The 23,237-nt window shown below is 36.5% G+C and overlaps 1 protein-coding gene across 5 annotated transcripts in view; it reads right to left on the bottom strand.

The window, feature by feature from the left end:
* The window catches only part of PRKG1 (protein kinase cGMP-dependent 1), a 1,184,543-nt gene that overhangs the window by 39,546 nt on the left and 1,121,760 nt on the right, over nt 1-23,237 (bottom strand). For 4 of the 5 annotated variants that reach the window (XM_014866734.3, XM_014866733.3, XM_070487907.1 and 1 more), the window contains one exon: nt 4,665-4,761. In XM_014866734.3, coding sequence (XP_014722220.1) covers nt 4,665-4,761 — 97 coding nt within the window. Of the gene's footprint in view, nt 1-4,664; nt 4,762-9,133; nt 9,153-23,237 lie in introns of those variants that run through there. The other variant, XM_070487903.1, reaches the window with a different exon arrangement.

Genomic DNA, 23,237 nt, shown 5'->3' with positions numbered 1-23,237 from the left:
TAGTTCTGGGCAATAACAACAGTTCTTCCAATGACCATGTGGTCTCGGGTCACTTATATGCATTATTCTTGACTTCTGTAAAATGTGCATCATGCCCTGTATTCTCCTCCCAGGATAGCTCTAAAAGGCAAAATTATATACTGGATGTGAAAGCAATTTAAAGATTAGAAAGCAGGGTTCAAAAGAAAGTCTTGACTATTTAGGTAAGGAAGTAATATCAATATTAATAAACATTATTGATAAACTATCCTGCAGTAGTTTCGTTTTGCAAGAGTGCACCATAATGCTTCAGGTTAATTATGTCAATGTCTTAACTCTCCCTCTGTCTTGGGAGTGCCATCTCCTCCAGGAAGTCTTGCTCCTCGATGCAGCAAGCACGTGCTGCTCAGACTTTGATTATGGGTTTACTTATCGGCTTACAGGATTGTCCCCCTGCCCCAGTAGAGTGAGAGTCCCTTGAGGCAGCAGCTATTTTCTATCAAATTTTGTATGTCCCAGCAGACAACTAGCTACAAAAATATGTAATAAATGACGTAGAAAGAATATAATGCAAGAAGATAGAGATCATGTCTTCCATATCTTTGTCCTTTATTTTATCTAAGTGTTGTGCTCTGGTAAAAGAAACATTGGATTGCTGAATAGATTAAATATCTAATATTTAAAGCAACCACCAGATAGCATTGCCAGGTTACAAAGAAGTTTGACTTGTATAAATCTCTCCTGAAAAGCAAGCACCTTTTGACAAGAGGAATGTGACCATAAAGCAATGGGACTAATTTTCACTTGTGATTTGTAAAATCAATCTCCTTATTTTACAGTTATACCCTGTAAATTAAGAGTATTACCTAGATGCCTTACAGCAGTTCTTAGAGTTTTAGAGTAAATCATACAGAAAAAGAGAACTGAGTTCTTTTGCTAAAAGTGATATGATAAACGGAATGTGGTCTTTTTTTTTTTGAGGAAGACTAGCCCTGAGTTAACATTTGCTGCCAATCCACCTCTTTTTGCTGAGGACGACTGACCCTGAGCTAACATCCATGCCCAAATCTTCCTCTGTTTTACACGTGGGACGCCTACCACAGCATGGCTTTTGCCAAGCAGTGCCATGTCTGCAACCGGAATCCCAATCGGTGAACCCCGGGCCACCAAAGCGGAATGTGTGAACTTAACTGCCATGCCACTGGGCTGGCCCCAGAATGCGGTCTTCTGAAATATATGCTGTAAACAGGTAGCATTGAATAAATTGGAAAGTCCATTCTTCAAAATAAAAAACATGGGCAGAAAATATGGTATATGCCAGATAACAGAAAGGAAAGCTATCCAAATGACTTCCCAAAGGTAATAGCTGTGAATAGGTCATGTCTGACATTACACTAGTCAAAATCAGTTATGCTAAAAGTATTTATGAAATAGACTGAATAACTTAAGAGCAGAATTCCCATTCATATAAGACCTTTACTTCACACTGCTGGTCTCATCAGTGAGCAAATATTTGTTTCTATTATGTGCCAAAATTATATTCTCATCTCCAAAAGTTGGCAATAAATTATTTAGCAATTCTCCTGACCGAAAAATACTCCTGCATCTAAATTGACATAAGTGATAAAAATTAAGAGATGCTAAGAAGTCTTTGAAGGGTATATCATTATGTGGAATAGCACAGACGTAATCTGTATGTCAAACAACAATGAGAAACTGCATTCCTAATTCAGTTCTAACAGGAAATGGAGGTCGAAATTTCAAATCTCCTATTCATCATACCATTCAAGAGTTTATAGTCTTACACCTGGGAAAATAAAAAAAATTACTATCATAAAATTAAAGTGTGTCTTGTGGTATTTTTTTGCAATATCATTTACCTGATCAACATTATTGTTAAACTAAGGATTGGTAGGTTCAAGGTATCAGTATTCTATACTTGGTATGAACATACTCAGCACTGTATAGACATAAGTGAAGTGAATCCATTTGAGTGCTTACACATTAGCACTCTATAATATCGACAAAATTATCTTGCATGCATCATTCTCAGAGGAGAGTGAAGAGCAATCTGCTGTGTCACAATAGAACTGAGCTCTGCCTAGATCCTCCTCCTAACTATGAATGGTGTGGGTACCACTCTAAAGGTACACTGCTGCCTTCTGTGCAGTCACCACTGTCTTCATAGCGATTCACTATATGCTATTACAACTATGTGTAACTACAGTCGAAGTGTTGAGGCCAGATTCCCGACTCTGGCATCACTGAAAACCTGCAAAAAATGAACACTCACAGAAAAGAATATTTTTCATACCCAGTAATTGATGGGCAGTTCGTAGGTGGTAAAACCTGGGGGCAATGAATTCTAGGGTGTTGATGATCGCTTAAATGGCTCGTCCACATTGAATAGTGAAGGCAATCTGAGTATTTTGACTATTCAATGGTGTGTTTTGAGAAGCACAAGATTACACAAGATGATGTCACTTCAAAGATTAAGGACATGTGCCTCTTCTCCTAATGGACTGGTTCTATCTAATGACCCATTATGGATTTATCATTCATCAACCTATCTAAAGTTTTTAAAACTGGGCTATATTTCCAACCTAAAGTAATCCTTGAGGTTATGGTTTTCATTAGTATAAACATCTGTGTAAAAGAGTAAAATATCATAACCATGAGAAGAAAATTAGGCTGAATTATCTAGTATCTCTCCTGGGATGGAGATTATATACAAATATGTATGTACTCACACACACACACACATACAAAGACACACACACACACCATACACACACAAACACATATTTTGTTTTTTTAAACTGCATTACCTTTTATATGCCCATATTGAATATTCCCTAATTTTGTGGTTAGTTTGTGCCTCCTCCTACAGTTTTGAGGGAATTTTCTAGAAGCTTTTCACTATCGGCTTGCATGTCATTGTTCAGCTTTAAGTGGTTTCAGTGTCTGTGAACTATTTTCAATATTTCAAAATTCCTAAGTAAATTCTTACATTTCATAAAATATCTCACTGGTAACTTACAGGTTCACAGCTTAAAGTTTTCAGACCTCTGGGTGTCCACAAAGTTATAACAGTGATTTTTTTGTGTGTGTGGTCCACTAGAATAGCATTTTTATTGTCCATAGTCTTTAAAAAACAATATTTAAGAAACTATAACAAACACTAGCAAAAGCAATCTCTGGGGAATTCTGTCCTTCATACGGCTTCATCCAGAGAGGGGTTTAGACACATACAACTATGTAAATAAACAAATCAGACAATAAGCCTTCATGGCAAGGAGTTATACCCTGTCCTGCTTATAAGTCCCAACACCCCCAATGCAAAACTGTTCACAGATAAAGTTGTTAATAAATCTTCATTACCTATAGAATAATTACAACCTGCCACAAAACCAAAGTTCTTGAAAAATAAATCTATGACTGCATTAATTGGCAGGATTCAGAAAAGCAAAAGGGCCTTTTAGGCCCTTACTTGATTTTTACTCCTATAACTGAAAAGGATCCTCAGAGGCACTCTGTGACTGTCAAGTCAGAAGTCACATTCCTATCATATCTCCAGCCAGCATTAAGGGAAGCATAAGGCAAATTCAATAAAACATGTTATGGCTTTAAAACCTTCTTGTCTGATATTTAGGTAAATAACATCTTTTTGTCAGAGTCAGAAATCCCAACTGCAGCACAAACGGACAAATGACAAAAATAGCTCTGGGTCAATCTACTTTTATGGAAGGGGATTTCTCCTGTCCCTTGATGGCAACGGTAACTATTTACTGCACTGTACACAGTCTCAGGGAGTTCCTCACATACTGTACTGGTGTCTGGTATCAGGGCCTCCTCCACGTTCAGCAGAGAGGTGGAAATTAATCTGCGTTCTCAAAAGGCTTGATAGCCACACAGTCTTAGAATGCAGCAACTCAGTCGCCAGAATACACTGTTTTAAAATTTTTGTTGCATTACGTCAGTTTGAAATTCATATTTCAAACAAAGGCCCAATGAAGTATGCTTTCATTTTATTTATACCTCATTCATGAGACATGTTTAATTTATACACAAGTACATCATCTCCCTCAGCACTTAGCTGTATATATATAAAGTATGTGAAATAAATTTTATAACATATTCAAACTATTAGCACTATAATCTAAATAGGTGCTTGCAACTACAGAATCACAGAATTACTACAATAACACCATTTACTTGATGTTTTAAAGCAGTGCTAAGGATCTTTATGAAAATATATACACACACACATATGTATATATCCTATTTCCCTTTATATGTATTTAAATTTACATTTGAATTATTGTAATTGTAGATAGGGTGCATAATTAAGTTGGTGAGCACTGCTCAGAACTAAGGAAGTAAAGATTACAGAAAATCAGCTGGCTAAAGTGCTTTGTGACTCCTCACCAAGTAAACGTGTTTACCATTCATTTAATGCGGAGAGGTTTTCTAATAAGTAAATTGGTGTTTAGTTTTAGTTTATTGACTATACAACATAGCCCACTTCACTGCAAACTCTGACATGCTGATGTGAAAGTACTTGGTACTGATTTAGAAACATTAGTAATTAATGTGAGAGAAAAGAAGAGAGAAATCTTAATCCAGAGAAAAAAGAAGAAAAGAGAACAGAGGCTTTCAAAAGCATTTAAAGAACAATCACCTACCAGTTCTACTCGTCCGAAACCTCCAACTCCGAGGGTATCAATGACGTTGAAATCAGACAGCTTCAGGTTGGCGAAGAAAGCAGCTTCAGCTTCATATCTGGAGTTTTTGATGCGAAAAAATGGAAATTTCTTAGACGTGCAAACACGAGTACCACGTACAACTGTACCGGAATGACATGACTGCGGAACAGGGTTTACCTGCTGAAATTCCATCTTGCTTTTAGAGTCTGTGTTTTCTCACACTCATAATTTTTTGGTCCCAGTTGTGCAGAATAACATAGATTTGCACTTGTTTTTCAAAGTAGAAAAATACAAAGTACCCACTGCATGCCAGTCATGTGACTGATAAATCCAGTTACCAAATCAAAGTTACATCTCGGGCTTTTTCTACGCGTCTTCTTGTGAGCACGGATTGTCTGAGTTGTTCTTTTTTGGTTTGGTTTTAGATTTTTTGGTTTTGCTTGGTTTTGTTTTTGCCGTTCAGATTTTGGATGGCAGTTTCTCATTAGTTTCCTTTCTCCACAGGCTGGCAGTGGCTCCTATAAGTATTTATTAAAAGTGGCAAGATCATTGAGGTCCCTGGAGCGAACTCACGGCCAGGTTTTATGAAAACAGATCCGAAAAGCTGAGGACTGATGTGCGAATGTCTGGAATGGATGATTTCGGAAGCATATTCACATTCCTAAAAAGTGCCTTCCCTTCATTTACGTTTACCCACTGACTCTCAGCTAGTAATCCCAATGTCTTTGTTTGCAAGTTTCTTATCTGAGTGATGCAAAGAAGCGTAGACTACGCTCGAAAAGTCTAACTATGCATACACGCAAATCTGACACATGCATGTGGCCAAAATAAGCTTCTTCTGATGAGACAAGTGAATATGAGCTGCTTAAAATATCTCCTTGTTAAAGGCCCTACTATTTTTAGAAAGGGCAGGAAGGCATAAAGATGAAGATGATCCTCCCACTCACTAAAGTCAGGTCAGAGAGTAATTCAGCTGTTTCAAAAATAAAGTATTTGAATAGCTATGTGGAACCCATGACCTTCAGCCAGGCGGTACCTGATGCAGTGCTATGCTATAGATAGACATGATGAACACACATGAGATAATGATACTAACACTGCTTGTTTATGTCAGTTTTGGGATAGAATCATCCACAGGCATGTTTGGTGTTAAGCTGTGTAACATTTTAGCTATTTCATCGTAATCAAACACAAATTTAGACCCTCCATTTGGGAGAAATATGAAACAGCTTTCTAGGTGAGTTTCAGTTTTCTCCAATTTACAGTTTTAGCTTTTAACAAGTGAATTCTTGACAGATTCAGGAGATGGTAAAAACAGCATTGTTTTTCATTATTGGCTGATTATACGAAATCAACTCCCTCTAACAAACATCTACAAACAAGGCTGCTGGTCAATCGTAATGGTATTTGTAGACTTCTCTCATTAACTACACAATCGAGAGATCAACATAGTAATTCAGGAGATGGTTTACTAGAATGGAACATAAGCAGCAAATGTGCATTTCTGGCATTCCAACTGGCTCGCTACTTTTGGAAAATTAAAACTCCATCCCATTTAAAGGGCCAGTGGCAGAGTTCACTCCAACAGGTGCTTAAAAAGGACATCTGTTGGAATCAGACCCTGTGACACTTTGTATGTGGTCAAGCATTTCCTGGCAGTCTAGCTAATCAAAATCTTAATGAGATCATTTTGAATAATATCCTATCCACTTGCTGGATTTAGAAATCTCAGGTGCAAAGAGGATAAACTCTTTAAGACACTTTGATACCATTTTATATATTTAAAGTATGGTGTTATTACTTACAACTCTTGAAGACATCCTAAAATTCTTACATTTGAGCCTTGTGAAATTAGGCTGGAAATATATCTAAAGAAATGATCTTCAGCCTTTTGTTGTGCATCAGAACTACCTGAGCATCTTTAAACTACTTCAGTCAAGTCCCACCATAGACCAAGTGAATCAGAAATCTCTGGACGTGGTACCCAAACGTCTGTATTTTTAAAAAAGCTCCCCAGGTGATTCTGCTGCACAGTAAGAGTTGAGAACCATAGTTCTAACCCCTCTGAAAGCCTCAGGAGGTTCCAGAAACCTTATAAGAATTTTAGGGTAGATTAAAATGAGCCAAGGAGATCAGCAACTGCCCAGTGAGTCTTGGGGGTGATGTGTTCCTTCCAAGAGTGTTGGGGGCTCTATAAACTGGCCCTGGCTCCTGCCCCTCTGGTCCTTTATCTATAGGAATGAACAATAGTTGTGTAACAGCGAATACAGCTTTAAAAAACATTGCTTAAAAAAGCAGATACAGGATGACAAATTGTAAGGTAGTTACTTTGTGTTTGCATTTCTACAGCAAAATCCTCTTGACTTTGTTTATATCTATCTGATTGTATTTGTTTATACTATCAGATTAATTACTGATAGTGTTTTAACTAATGGGATGGACATTTAAATCTCATGTTAAATAGTAGACATTTTCTATGTAGCCATTAAAATCCACAGAAATATATACTGCCCCCTACACTGGAGGCACCAATTACAGTTCAATAAAATATTTCGTACGTTTTAATGCAAAGAGATCAGTAACATTTGCTAATCTTTGCTAGTTATTTTGCTAATGTTACGAGGTTAACTTTTAAAACAGTGCCTAGTTGGACGATTTTATCTAGTGGTTGGTGAGAAACATTTTGAAGGGTCCTTAAGATAATCATGCTCTTGATCGTCCATTCTGTTCCTATTTGCTTCAGGTCCTGATTCTTGGGAAGTCAAACAATACAGGAATATTACCATAGTAGTTTCTTTTTTCCAACTAAGGAAATGTTGTTTCTTAATATTTTCTATGCATTTTTTTCTCATTTAGATTACTTTTTAGGGACAAGAGTTACATCTTCATCCCAGAGACTGTACACTTCCCTTTTTTGAATTAACAACATTTTTTTTTAACATGGAAATCACCAACTGAAGGGACCTTTGTAAGAAAACTAAACTGTGGATGAGTTCGCCTCTTCAGGTATTTAACCACCTGTATGGAGCATAACTTGGAGGGGCATTTTCATTCTTTCTTTTTATTCAGCAATTATTTGAAGGTAATTTGAATCCATCAGTTACGTTCTATCGTTCTATTTTCTTTAGAGGTGATAAAAGATTGAATGGGGAAGAGGACTAAATAAATTGGTTCAGTAAATGGCTGTTGTTCTCTTAAAGAAATTTCTTTTGCCTGAAGGAGGTAAATGTGTAACCTAAGTTCCTAACTAACACACTGCTATGAGGTACTGGTCCTAGGAATTAGGCCCAGCTTAATGCAACTCTAAAATCCATCTGTGCAACATTGTTTATGAGCGAGACAGTTGCCAAACACTAAGGGAAATACGGTAAGAAATACAGTTCCTGATGTTTGTTGCTTAAAATCTAGCAAGGAGTGTAAAGTATATTTCCTAAAGCTCCTTAATGTAGTTTGAGATACCAATTTTTTAAAAGAATATTATTGTTATTTTTAATGAGATGAAAGCTATGGATCTTCTTCCCGGAAAAGTGCAAATATTGACATATCCTTTCTGCTTGTAACTTCAAAGAGCTTACAAACCCCTAAACTAGGTTAACAACATGAAAATCACTGCACAACAAGAGAATCAGTGTGTTGGGTGAAGGAGACAGAGATAATATATCACTTCTCACACGTGCCCAACTGTAAGATTCACTTGGGGCTATGGTGATTAGAATCCAGACAATTGCTAATCATATTGGGTACTCTTTAAATGGCAAAATACTGAACTTTTCTCTTCAGAACTGCTAAAAAGGAACAAAGTTGCCTAGATTTTCACCTCCTCTTTTCAATTCTCCTTACACACCAAAGGAGGTTCCAAAAGCAATAAAAATGTAAAGCTGCAGGTGTGAAGATGCATAGTCTGGAGACAAAAAAACAGTAGTGGAATAATCTCAACCTCTCTCTCCCTAAAACTGCATATCTGTACAGTATTATACTCACTTTCTTTAGGAAATTGATAATCACCATTATTTTTTATTTTTCCAATTCTTTCAATATTGCCAGCTTCTACAAAGTCAAGGAGTAAGAATCAGGTGTCCTTTATTATTCACCACAGTTGTTTTTCTGTCGTTGCCATATATCCATGAATCAATTCTGTCATCAGTTCAAAATAGCAAATGGAGTTCTATACCTTATGAATGACCATTATTATTTAAAAGGGAACATTTCTCCCTACATGTTGGAAACCACATATGATGCAACCCAGTACAAAAATGTATGGAAATTAGAATTTTATCTTCACCGTGATATTACAATAACAGAAATAACTCAGCATTATTTTAAAAAGCAGAAAATATTATGTGCATTTTTAAAGGGCCAAGGATCTAAAGGAATCTAACAATGGTTCCAGATGCGCTACAAAATCCAGTAATTAAGAACCAATGGAACAAAAGGCTAATGTGGCCCTATTTGCTTTAGCCCAGCTCATCTATAATCCAAATTAGCTTCAGAAGTCTACTCTAAGTGTCTCCAAGGAAAATCAAATAAAGCCTTAGCATCTCCTAATCCACATGCAAGTCAGTTACCATGGCTTTGCCTGGGATCATCTGCTCTCGGGTGTATTTTTATTTTCTGTCGAGTTTAGTTTTATCAGTTATTGGGGAAATCTATAAAAATAAAATGTTTCAGTAAACACACGCAGACTCTCATCTATGACCAAGTTTCCAATTCTGTAATTGTAACAGGTAAGATGAGATTCAATCAATTAATGTCTACTCTGCACTTAAAAACAATACAAAAAAGCATCATAGCATACAGACAAAAGCTCATGGCTTTTGGTCCTAGCTCTGTTGATGACTTTGTACTTCCAAGTTCTGATTTCTTCAATGTTTAGGCCTTTGTAGAGTATCATCAAACATACACTTAAGTAAATAAGAATAAATTTTGTAGAGAGTTTGTCAGAATCCTAGCTTACTTAAATGTTCAGATAAATGCCTAGAAATCCTCTTTCACCTTTTATGTGATCAAAGAGCATTTGCAATCTATAAAGAAATATCTACAGAAATAGTTAAAAAGGGGCTAAAATTTTCAGAAAGTAAGCCTTAAGCACAAAATATATATAAGTGGTCTATGATACATGCAAGATATAATGCTGGCCATCTACTGAGTAAACACTTAATTTAGTACACAGGATTTTATGCCACAATAGTTACTGATTTAATAAAGCTTGGTGCATTGAGTAAGTGGTAGGTCTGGTAAAGTAAATAAAAATTCAGCCAGAAAAGTGGCTATGTAGAGAGAAAGGAATTGGAAATTGGACAAATAATAATTATTTGTATATTTAACACAGAGGTGATTTGGGCTTGAACTACAGGCACTATTGCCTCGTGGTGCTGCTTTAACTTTGTGGACGTTAAAAGTAGGCACATGTCCTTATTTCTCTGATTCTCAAACGTTTGGCATTAAATAAGCTTAGTCACTAAAATAAAAACGGATAGTCTTTATTTAGTCATCAATCATCTCTTACTAATTTAATCACTTTATAAAAAGTCTCATTGATAACTAAACTTTAACAGCAGAATGTTTTGACTTCGTTGGAAAACAGAGTGAAACGTTTTATAGTTTGTTTGTATAGGGAGTTACTTCCTGTTGAAAGAATCATGTTTTTCAAATAAGCATTTTACAAAAGTCCCTATTACTATAAGGTTAAAAAAAATCCCTTTAAACATAAAAACCCTATTCCTAAAATGCTAAACAAAAAGGGGCAATTTGTAATTTATTTGGCCGTAAAGCATATAAGTATAGTCACCAGTATAGTTACTATTCTTTTAGCAGTAGTGGTTAAAACTTGAAGAAATAGAAAGTTTGAAAGAAACTTAATGAATCTAAAGTATTTCATTATGTCAGTTTTCTCCAGAAAGTGTAGTCTCCTCTTCATGGAATGTGAGGTAACATTAGTTTGCTCTTTCTACTTCCAAAATTGTGGTTTTCAGGAACACAGAATCTTTTTTTTTGAGTACTCTAGTCATGAAATAGTTCTACTTATTTTTCAAATACATTCCCTTGAGGAGATACAGCCAACAGGAATACACAGGAAAATTGCATTTCTCATATCTGTTGCATAATGAGAATGATAGTGATGTATGTATTATGCATTTAGAAAGCACGTTTATTCCAAGAATTCTGAAATTTCTCTCATTTAACTTATACTCCTTGATTCTCTGTGAAGATGGGATAATGAATATTTTACTTCTGCTTTGCAAATAGGTAGACCAGTCGCTGATAAGTGATTGGTTTCAGTAATTAAATACAAGAAACCTTGGCCATGTTTCACATTGGAGTATATTTACACTTATTCCAAAAAATTCAATTTCCTTTTAAGCAAGATGGTAGAGAATCATACAACTTTAGAGATGCGTTTATCTCAAAATATTAAGATACTAGCATAGTTCAAAATCTGGATCAACATCATTGGGAGCTCATCTAATCCAACCTCCATATTTTTAAAATTAAAAGAACTAAGTCCAGACATGGTAAGTGACTTAGCCAAAGTCATAAAGACTCAGGCATAAGGCACTGGTGTTTTGACTTATAGTCTGTACTACTTTTTACTGACTGATTTTATCTTTGCAGTTTTTATAATGTTCTGATATTTGAAAAATAAAGGCAAATGTTACACAACATATTTGAATAATACGCTATTTTATTACACATTTCAGTGAAGAATGTGATTCCTGTAGCTACGTACTTACGCCTTCTCGCCTATGATGTGGCCTGTGCAGGTGTGGGCTCCAGTTAAATAAAAGGACCTCAAAGGAAAATACCTTGAAGCTCAAAAGAGAATCTTTTAAAAATTCAAACATCAGAGCAGCATTTGTAAAAGATGAGTAAGGATACGCTACCCGTTGTTAGCTTGAAATGTATTGATCAATATGCGTTTTTGGTTATTCAGTTTTTAAATAGTTTCCAAACCATTTGAGATGAATTTTTCTCTTTCTGACATAAAGGCCTGAGTAAATATATATTGCCATGAAAAAATATTGGCAAGAAAGGAATTAAAGATTTTTTTCCCTCCTAGTGTTTGTTACTTTAAGAGAATCATTGGCCCATAATAGAAAGTTCATTTATTAAGTTATTCAGGAATTATTTTTGCTTTAGAGAATATAGATACTTGCATATATGTATTCAGACAACAAAAGCATGTGGTCCCCAACTTCATTTATGCCAGAATGGGTATTTCCTTCATATAAAGGGAGAGCCATCAGAGACTAGTGGTCTGAGGAAGATCTCTCTCATCTCAGTGCGGACTAATTTCCTCCTTCTCCCTCCCATACATCTCAGATTCTCAGCCTGAGTCTTTTGCCTATGATTGCAGACCAAGGTGGTCTAGACTGGTACCACATGTCTTCCTAAGGCCAGGGAGGAGAGGTTTACGGGCAAAGAAGATGGGGGAAAATGGCTCCTCCTTCTGCCTTCAGTGCTCCAACAGCTCAAGCTTGCAGGAAGCATCCCTCATCCTCATCCTATCACCTCATGCCACTCCAGAGAAAACATCCATTACAGCAGAGCTCTCCTTCAATTGTCATGAGGACAGTGTTTGCCACAGCCCACATTTCTAAAGAAGGGATGGGCAAAGACAGCCCAAGTTTTCCCCTCAAATACAAAAATCTCTTTTCTATCAAAAGACTAAGAAGTCTTTACCTTCTTGTATAGGTCATTTTTTATATGACGGGGTTACAATATTGGAAGAAATAAGGGAAAGTTTAATCTTAATTAAACCTTACAATTAGTCTTAATTGTAATCTTAATCAAAGGTCAGAAGATTGAACTGGGAACAGAAGGGTTAGGCAGGACTCAAATGAACACTAGGGGTCAGCTTTTACTTCTGGACTCAGAAACTTTGCTATGTACCCCCATTTTTATGTTTCCCCTTTATCTCTAAATGATTTGCATGAACCTCAGGGACAGCAGGCTTGGGGTTATGGGTACAGTGGGCCAAAGAATGAAAAGAGAGTAAAAAGCAATGAGTGGCAAGAAGAAAATGAAAAGACAGACTATAAGCCACCCTCCCAGGCCTCTGGGAATATAGTAAAAGAAGTGATCAGGGAGTTGGCCCAGGACCAACTGAGCAGGACATTCTCTCTTCTGTAAAATGAAGGGTTTGGACTAGACATGCCTATGAAAGTCACTTGTAGCTTGATCATTCTGGGGTTCCAAGGGTACTGAAAGAGAAACACTTTGCAGGAAGCCCTGGTACCCATAGCTTCTCTTTTTCCTAATGTGTGGTTCTCTTCTCCATCCTGTCCTCCAATCCCTGACTCTTGAAATTCTTATTTAAGGAAATACCACAAAAGGCTTTCATTTCAGGGAGTCTTGCTCTCAGCTCCTGGTATGCAAAGTAGGCAGGTAGGATAATCCAATTCAGTGGCCACGACAGCAGTTGGGGAAGATATGTCTTGATGTCCAGAATAGGACTGTAAACGCATTTCACCATAAACTGTAATACACCAGAGGTTCCCTTTCGACGATTCATATCAGAATTATGGGTTGAGTTAAAAATAGACTTGATAAAACCATGAGATTTGGAACCAGGCAACAGTTTTTTAAAATAAGATTCATAGGTAAGTCTATACAGCTGTTAATTACCAAGGTTAATGATCATATGTAAATTTTAAAGCACTATTAGTGTTAATTTGATATATATGTGACAAACACCTATTACATAGGGTACGAGTATCACAGGGAAATGTGTACCAAGTTCCACACAATTATTCTTAAATGATCTTTGAGAATACCATCCATTCTTGAAATAGGGAAAGCCTATATATCTTTTTCTTAGTAGAGAAAATATTAAACAGAAGAGAAGAAATTTTTTGCCATGTCAAGTTGTGTAGTAATAGTGATGGTGCATTTATCAAATGACCTATGTCTCAGGAAATAGCACACATTTCTTCTCAAGGCGCTGCCATCAGGATGCCAAATCTGGCATTATTGTATGTTGTAGCCAATACAACTAAATAATAAAGCAATCCACAGGTTTCGGGTTTTTTTCCCTTAAACCAATGTCCATATTTTATTCAGACTTTAATTTTTACCTTACATTCTTTTCTGTTTCAGGATCCCATCTAAGATGCCAAATTACGTTTAGTTGCCATATCTCCTTAGATACCCTTTGGTTGTGATCGTTTCTTAGACTTTCCTTGTTTATAATGACCTTGACAGTTTTGAGGAGTACTGGTCAGGTGTTTTGTAGAATGTCCCTCAATTGGGATTCATCCGGTGTTTTTCTCATGATTTGACTGGGGTTATGAGTTTCTTTTGGAAGGAAGACCAGAGGTAAAGTGCCATTTTCTTCACCTCATACCAGGGACACATACTACGGATATAACATCACTGATGATGCAAATCTTGATCATCTGGCTGAGATAGTAATTCTACAGTTTCTAACACAGTACTTACTTATAGGAAGCAATAAATATAAAATGAGCTGAATTAAATGTGGTCTTTTCCATGATTTTTACCTTAGAAATGTGTCCCCCCTTAAGATCAGATAATGTTATAAGGGCATTACATATTTCCATACTGCTAAGATTTCTGCAGCATAATGCAAAATGGTCACAATGAGATACACTGGCTAGGATTTGCACAGATATCTACGATATTAGAAACTGATGTCTTCCCACACATTTTTACACAAATCACAGGAGTGGAGAGATAAGGGTGATGAAGGAACAACTCAACATCCCCAAGTCACTGCTTTATTTCTCTTCCACAAGTGAACAAAATTATTACAATAGTTGTTTTTTGAGTATCTGCCTCACTTGTCATGGAAGTTGAGAATTAATTTGTAGACAAATTTCATTTTAGCTGTCCAATGGTTGAAACAAATACTGCCATAACACAAACTGAACTTCACTCCTGGGTTAGCACATATTGGTAATTTTTCTGGGCTTTTAACAATGGTTTTTAAAGGAGACTCTTCACGAATGGATTACATAGTTGAGCAATTCTCTTAGAACACTCGATGAATTCTTCCAAAAGTAAGTTGCAAGTACTCTGTTCTGTGTACATAAAATAAAAATGATGTATTTAATTTATCTTATCACTTCATAAAGCTCTTGGCTCTCCACTTGTGTATATCTTACTGATCTATAGAACTAAATCATTTTCTCCTCTTTTTTAAATAATTAGTAAATAATAGAAAGAGTGAAATGAAGAAAATGGGGAGGGGCATTCAGACCTATTATGGTTCTTCTTTATACCACTTAATAGCTAGAGAATATTTTTTCCATATTTGGCTTCCTTTTCCTCACAGATTTCCCAGGGACAGAGTTGACCTTTTGGAAACACCTATTCTCAATTCTCTTTCTGTGACCTTCTTTTCCTCGTCCAAGTTATTAATTTTTTTTCTCAGCAGTTGACAACTACCAGTTCACATGGCTTCAGTGGATTAATTTGGTTTGCAAGGCCTTGTGGCAATAGAACAAGCTATGTTTGTGATGAGAGTGTCACCTTGACTGGTTGCCTCTCCTTATCAGGCTTAACGATCTGATGTTGGATGTCCACTTAAAGTTTTCAGAGAACAGACAGTATCTGATTGGATTCTCAGTCTGATTTACCCTCTTATAAATTTATAGACATAATAGAACTGCAGATAGAGATTAGAAAACCTTTATTTTGCCCCTTCAGAACAGGAAATTGCTGAACTTGAGGTGGGAGCCTTAGAAACTTGTACTGTGTGTTGGCACCTGTGAGCAAGTGTCCAGTGAAATGAACTAGAAGGAAATCGGGGGAGGCAGAGGCTGGGGCTGCAGAGAGGGATGGTCTCTCCTTCCGAGTAGGGAGCTGAAGGAGTCACATAGTTTCTTCATTTCTGTAGTACTTGTGGTATTTTACCAAGAATAGGAAAAATAGATAGAACATAAACCTCAATGTAAATATGTAAAATACATAACATGAGGTAAAGAATTTAAAATTGAGGGACTCTATTTTAGCAGCAATTACTCTATTTTTTACTGAACTACAAAGGATATTTCAGTAATAATGAAATTATATTATGGTACTATTTGCACAAATATAACACTTAAGAAATATAATAGGAAACAGATTAGGTAGATAGACAGACAGACAGACAGTCTGTGGAGTTTTGTCTTTCAAAAAGCAGATACACTGACGTTCTGGTGCCAACACCTCCACTGCTATTATTGATAGCTGTTTCAGAAACAAGATTCCTACAGGCCTTTCTTGCCGAAGTCTAGAATGCATAAAGCTGGGAAGACACTCAAATCTATGTTTCTTGTAAGAGACAAGATTTGAAATAGTTTCATAAACATAATTGTTAATTTCTGGAATGTTACTTGCTAACTGGAACACAAAGATGTAAAAAAAAAACGCACAGCAATAAGAATTACTGTAGCGTTAGGTTTCAGGCTGTTAACATTACAGTGGCAGGCCTTATCATGTTTGTTAATAGGAAGTAGAATTCTATTACTATCTATCTTAAATACAACAGTGTAGAGTATTGCTAAATAATTTGTTTAGAGAGAAGACCTTTCTTTAGTGAAATAACAAATGAGATTTATGTCATCTAACAGTGGATCGAGAATCTACTGATAAGCAAAAGACTCTTCAACCATTAGTTTAAGTTTTAGGAAAAATAAGCTGAGTGGGATACTATCTAGATCCAGGATCTTTGAAATATATTGGTAAGTATGACTTTCTCTAATAGTAACACCCCAATTATCTAGCACCAACAAGGAATGGGGTGTTCCATGAAGAAACACATCGTCCCGATTATTGAAGCTTATCCCTTCTAATTACCACATAGATTTCTCTCATCCCATTTTTAAAAAACTAAGTAAGGAATCAGTATTTCTAGAATAGATTATCTTCTTCCAAACCATTTAAAGCATAATTTATTGTACATAGTTGAGCATTCAGAGGATGACCTCAGCCATCATTTTGAATAATCAATTACTGTGCTGTTCCCTCTATTTAAGAGGACCCCAATACAACTTCTACAGTATAATACTGGTTATTAGTTGCTCAATTTTTAAGTATTATTTCTTGATAGAGTCAGGGAGCTTGTCTGTCTTACCTTCCATATCTGACCCAGCTACACTTATTTTCTATAAGCTATAAAGCCAGATAGCCAAATTTGTGAGAATTGTGCCTATAATATAGTCACACAATCAGTGAATACCCAAGGAGGCAATAATATAAAATGATTAAAATATATTCTCTGGAGCCAGTCTACTTTGGACAAATCCCAGCTCCATATTCACTGGCTGCATGAGTTTGAACAATCTATAGGATCCCTCTGTGCCTCAGTTTTCTTTAACTGTTTAATAGGCATGCTAACCAAACCAACTCCACTGGGTTATAGTAAATAGTAAATGAGATAATGCAAATGAAACAGAACTATAGGCAATCAATAATAATGAAAGAAAAGATTGTTACTCTTCATGGAGTTTTTATTGTGTGCCAGGTATTTTTCCTTAGTATTACTAATTGCTTGATTTTCCCATTCATGGATTTTTGGCTGCTCTAAGTTTTCTTTTTTTCCCACTTGCTAAGATCTAGGTAGTAGAGTTGCTTGGCAAGCAAACTAGAGATGGATGGGATGTTACTATATAGAGATAACATTAACTTGGGAACATACAATTATACAAATATGTCATAAAGTTGATGTTTTGTTCCTTCCTCTAATATTTAAATTTCTTCATTGAAAATGTCCTTATTGGTGGTTTATGATGCTCCCAGTAAACCTTGTTATCTGTTTGTACTGCTGGTGCATAATGCAATTTATACTGTGTTTTCACCATTTAATTTCTGAACCATCTTATATACAATCAGGTGCTATCAAATGATTAGACTACACTGAAAATGATAGACTATGTGATGAACGAAGCATGGATTTCTACAGTCTATCTAGATCCCTATTAACAGGAGGGTACGTGAGGGTCTCCTTTTGAAATTTAAATTTAATATGCTTTTCACAATTTTACTGGGTGTTACTCTTAGGGAATATGGAATTTATGAGCCATCACATGGACGAAAGAAAAGCACAAAATTCTCATGTTGCTTCAGCATAAGCTCCTTACCTTCAACTATTCCCTGAGCTTGTGGGAGACAGACGATACATCACCACGCTCTTAGCCACAGTCAGGCAATAGATATAGAGTCAGACAATGACCATCATAATCCAGAGCCTGGAAATGCCTGAAACAGAGTCTTGAGAGGCATTCACAGAAAGCCTGAGGGTGTCCTCTCTGAGGATGAATTGTTGCCCAAATCAGGAGTACCAAGAAGCCACTCAGTGACCCAATCCTGCAAACAGACCCCTCTCCCATTTTCCTGGGGCTTACTCAATATGAGTCACTTTCTTAAAGCCACCTTGATGGCAGTTCATTGGAAAACAGGACAAAGACCTGGCCAAGTTCCAGAGGCACAAAGGATCTCATTGGCTTCTTCAGTAACATGTAGGTGACATTGCAGATGCCTCCTGCCAGATCAGACATTTGTAAACGTGTCTTTTAGATGAGGACAGCTAAATTTCAGATCTTTTACTTTCTTGCCATTGGCAAATAATTTTACATACTCTTTTGATAAAGGCCTTACAAGATTTGTAATGTCTTTACCCCATTGAATAATGTTTATTAAGGGAACATTCCCAGAGGTGAGTTTTGAAGATAAAAATAAGTTAAAAAGAAGAGAGAGAATATTCCTTCCTTATTGTTTTGCTGACAAACGACAAGAGAAGAAAAAAAAGGTACACAGAAGATTTGCTTTTTTAGGCTCCATTAAAGCATATTTGCAACATTTCATCGTGCAACATAAATTTATTAGCTATGTTATTAATTACAATACAATTAACATCACATGCGGATGTTTTATGTCAGTGGAAAAAATACTCATAAAAAGGCTGATGCTTTTGAGATGAAATTGACATGATAAGGCTTTGGAATCCACTTATTGCAGGTTTTTATTGCTATCTATTCTAGCAAATATTATCGACAGTCCATTTCCACCCAATGATGCTGACCTGAAGAGCCTGGTCTGTATTGCACAGATTGTGACTAGAGTCCATGGTCCTCTAGACATGGACACACAAGAGCAAGCTAAGACATGGTCAAGAAGAGCATTTTCACTGTTCGTATGATCCTATTATTATCATTCCATGTCCGTGTGCTCCACTAAAATCGAGCACTTCCATATGTGCCACACCCTGTCATATACTCTCACTTAGTAAAGAGGAGTAGATGCTTGCTCAGGTACACCTCCCAGGAGGAAACACACAGAAGAGCATTAAGAACTGCCGTAGAAGAACTTATAACATAGGCATCTCCTATCAGCCTTGATTTGATCATTTTTTTGAATAACGTTTGCCCAGCTGGGACAAATGGAAAAAAGCAGGGTTTCTGAGTCAAAAGATATCCCCCAAGAGTTTAAGAACAAGAGCCTCTTGTCTTTAGTTCAGGGCTCCTCCTTCCAGACCAGATTCCTTCTGAGATCAGCAGTGCAGTGGCTTAAATTCCTGGTTTAGCTGCTACCTCTTCATTTCCCATTTTTTACTTTCTATTGAAAATCCAAATCAGAATCAAAACAGGGGTAATTTTTGGATTTTAAACCCAGTTAATGAAAATGAGGTTGTAATGGTTATGGCAGAGACGCAATTGAGAGCTACAGCTGCACAGACAATTGCATTACAAAAGAAAGGTTTTTCTTTTTATTCAGGATTATGACTTCAGGTTAACCTACCCACACTTGAACTTCAAATTGACTTGCCTTTAAAGAATTCCGAATCACGAGAAATTGTATACCACCTGCTTTAGATTTTCTAACAGAAAGTGAACATTTGAGTTTTGCAGCTAAAACAGACATTAAAGCTATGGCAGCGCTAACTTCCTCTGGAAGGGGAAGGAGATCTGAAATTAAAAACATAAAGTTAAGAAGTAACAAGGAAATTATCATTTTTTTTTCATTGCTTACAAAACAATTTCTCACTCATTACCCACAGAAAACAATAACAACATAACTGGGCACTTGCATACTGCTGCTTACCCAAGAAGTGGCAAAGGGAAACTTCTGTGTTATGCTGTCAACCCGTCATGGTATAAAAACTACAGTTTTTATAATATCTTCAGAAGACATTCCTGCTATTTACATCTTTAGATATTAATCAATGTTCTGGGTTCTTTCTTAAGAAAACTGCCTCTGTTTGTGCAATCTATAGATCATTTCTGAGCTGAATATATTTTACTCTCTATAATAAAATAGCACATTATGAAATACATTACCTCAAGGAAAAAAAAAGAACCTTAGATGTTACTGTTACCACTAAGTGTTAATTAGATAAGCAATATTTCTTTATCAGTATTACTTGTGAGATGGAACTGGAAATCTTATAAAGGATATGAGGGGAGTTTAGAAATAACTCCTGTCTTTGTGTTGCCTTCTTATATTATCTTCCTTTGACTATAATTCAATAATAATAAAAATACTTCAATCCTGTCCAACTGCTTCAAGGACAAGATGTTAAAATTCTCCAATACACCTTTATTCCACTAATAACATGTGTCTTTGACAAAATATAAGATCCTTTGCAATTTTGTATTTCCCTGTTTCACTATAACGTAGGATAGAATCTCCTGATACTGAACATTTGCAAAGGAATTCAAAACAAACCTTAAGTTCAATCGGAGATCATGACCCAGTTCAAAAGTTTTCAATGTTTTCTCCCATGAATTGCGATCTTTATTTGTACGATGTACAAGATATCTAATAGTCCTAAAAGAGGGCAAAGTGTTTTTTTCTACTCTGAAGTCTCTGTGAAATGAACAGGACGTTCACCAGAGCCTCCTATGATCAGGGACTCGGCCATCTCTGCAAATGACTCAGACCTTTGAGGGACGCCTGGGGTAGGTTTGATCCATTCCACATCTGGTTATGACACAATTCTCAGTCATTATTTTTCAGCATGGAAATAATATTTCAATTGACCTAAAACCACAAAGTACATTTGCAATGTTGGTAAGACATCACCTTCGCCCTGCATGCTTTATAATGGAAGCCAAGTGGCTAAGAGTGACAGCAATTATCCCAGGTTAATAACAGAACGATCCTGCCGTGAGGGACAGACTGATTCCAGGAAAATTCTGTAATCCTTTTAGCATTTACCAATCTAACTAACTCTCTTGAGACTGATAAATTATGCAAGTCAGTTTTGCTAAAAGGCATTTGATAGACTATGGTAAATAACTGGAACCAACTAAGATGAGGTGAAATAACCCATGAAATTATTTTAGACAGTTTAAGTAATCTGAGCATTATAATCAAGATGAAATTCAAATTTCCTATGACTGCAGCAGAATCAGGCAACTCTATGATATCATAAAGTATTGTAGCAAGTTACCAATAAAAATAAGCACATGACGGGCACTGTTATGGATGCTGAGGATACAGCAGTGGACAAAATACACCCAAAAAAACCCCTACAAAACTTGCCCCCATGTGACTTACACACTGGTGGAGTAGAAAGACAAAGAAACAAGTCAAATATGGTATGTTAAATTGTGGTAAACGCTGTGGAGAAAAATTAGGCAAGGAAGAGGGACCAGGGAATGCCAGAAAGGAGTTGAGTGACTGCAATTTTAACTCAGGTGATTAGGGAAGGTCTCACTGAGAAGGAGACATCTTAGCAAAGTTCTAAAGGAGATGAAGGAGTGAAGCCCGTGGGATCTGGGTATTCTGAGTAGAGGAAAGAGAAACTGAATACACGCCTGGGGCAGGAATGTGTTACAATTAGCAAGGAAGCTATAGTAGCTGGGACAGAGTAAGGCAGGGAAGAGAAGGAGATGGATTGAGGGCAAGGTGGTGGAAGGGGTGCAAATTGCCTGGGGTCTTGTAGACCACCGTAAGGATTTAACTTTTTCTCTGAGTGAAATAGAAGCTATTGGAGGGCTTGGATCAGTCTGTTTTTATTGCTTCAAAGTTGAAAATAGACAATAGGAGAGCAGAGGCAGAAATATGGAGTCAAGCCAGAAGCCATTACAATAATCCAGGCAAGAAAAAAATATGGCTTGGACTGAGGCGGTAATGCAAAGTGGTTAGTTTGGGGATATATCCTGAAGAAAGAGTCAATGTGATTTTCTGTTAGATGAATATGAGATGTGAGTGAAAGAAAGAAGAAAAGATGATTCTGAAGTCTTGAGCTTCAAAGACAGGAAGAATGGAATTCTACTTATTGAAATAGGGAAAACTGTAAGAAAGCAGATTTGGAGGAAGAGTGGGAGTTCAGTTTTGGTATTTTAAGTTTGCAATGTGTATGATTTGTCCAAGTGGATTTGTCAAGTAGGCTGCTGGATGTCTGATGTTCAAAAAAGACATCTGGGCTGGAAATGTAAATCTGGGAGTTGCCAGCATGTAGATGGTATTGAAAGCTGTGAGACTCCCCAAGATCACCAAAGATGAAAGTATAGACAGAAAAGAAGAATTCCAAGGATTTGGTTCCAGACCACACCAACACCAAAAGGTCAGAGAGATCAGGAGCAGAAAAAGAACAGCTATTGAGGAAGAAAGAATTCGAGCAGAATATAGGGTTCTGGAAGCCAAGTGAAGAAAATGTTTCCAGAAGGAGAAAATGGTTAACTGTGTCAAAAGCTATAGATAGGTTAAATGAAAGAAGAAATGAGAATCAACCGTTGAATTTAACTCGTTGGAGGTCACTAGTGACCTCGGTAAAGCAGTGGAGATAAAAGCCTCAGAGGAGACTGGGAGGTAAGGAATTAAAGATACTACATTTATATGTATTTCAAGGAATTTTCTTAAAGGGGAGCAAAAAAAAAAATGAATCAGTAGATAGAGAGTAGAGATATGGGAATAAAGCGTTTGTGTTTGGTTGGTTGGTTTTTAAAGATTGAAAAGAGGGAAAGATTGATATATCAGAAGATGAAAGAATTTCTGGGGTGAGGCCCTTAAGAGAAAGAGGATATGATCTGATACCCAGTGAAATGCTGGAGTAGGTCAAGACCAGTGATCAGTCAATGTGACTATCAGTAAAAGTCAAAAGTTCCAAAGGAGCGTCCACCTAGAAGGTATGCTATAAGACATGGGAGAGTTTTTATACACTTGAGATAATGATATGAAGATAAGGCAAATTGGGATAAACTAAAACGTTAATGCAAGGCAATATGTTTTTTTATCAATGACATCAACAAACACAAATCGCTATTTTATTTAATGAATCATAATACATGATAGTCGTTATTCTAAACTCTTTACACTTATTGTCATTTAATTCTCACGAGGAACAATCCCTCGCTGAGGAAACTAAAGCACAGTTTACCAACTTTCCAAGGTCATGTGGCTTGTAAGGAGTAGAAGTGGGTTTTACATGCAGGCAGGCTGACTCTAGACTCTGTGCTATAAATCACTATTTGATCCTTACTCTTCATGTCTTTATATATCCATCTACTTACCAACCTAGAAAGTCCCACAGTCTCACTTCTGTTTAATGTTTTCAATGGTGAAGAAATGTATGAATAAATATTTATAAGAAAATGAAACGTTGTG

Source organism: Equus asinus, chromosome 2 (assembly GCF_041296235.1).
Source record: "Equus asinus isolate D_3611 breed Donkey chromosome 2, EquAss-T2T_v2, whole genome shotgun sequence".
NCBI classification, from domain to species: domain Eukaryota; kingdom Metazoa; phylum Chordata; class Mammalia; order Perissodactyla; family Equidae; genus Equus; species Equus asinus.
This window is presented reverse-complemented; position numbering and strand designations above follow the sequence as displayed.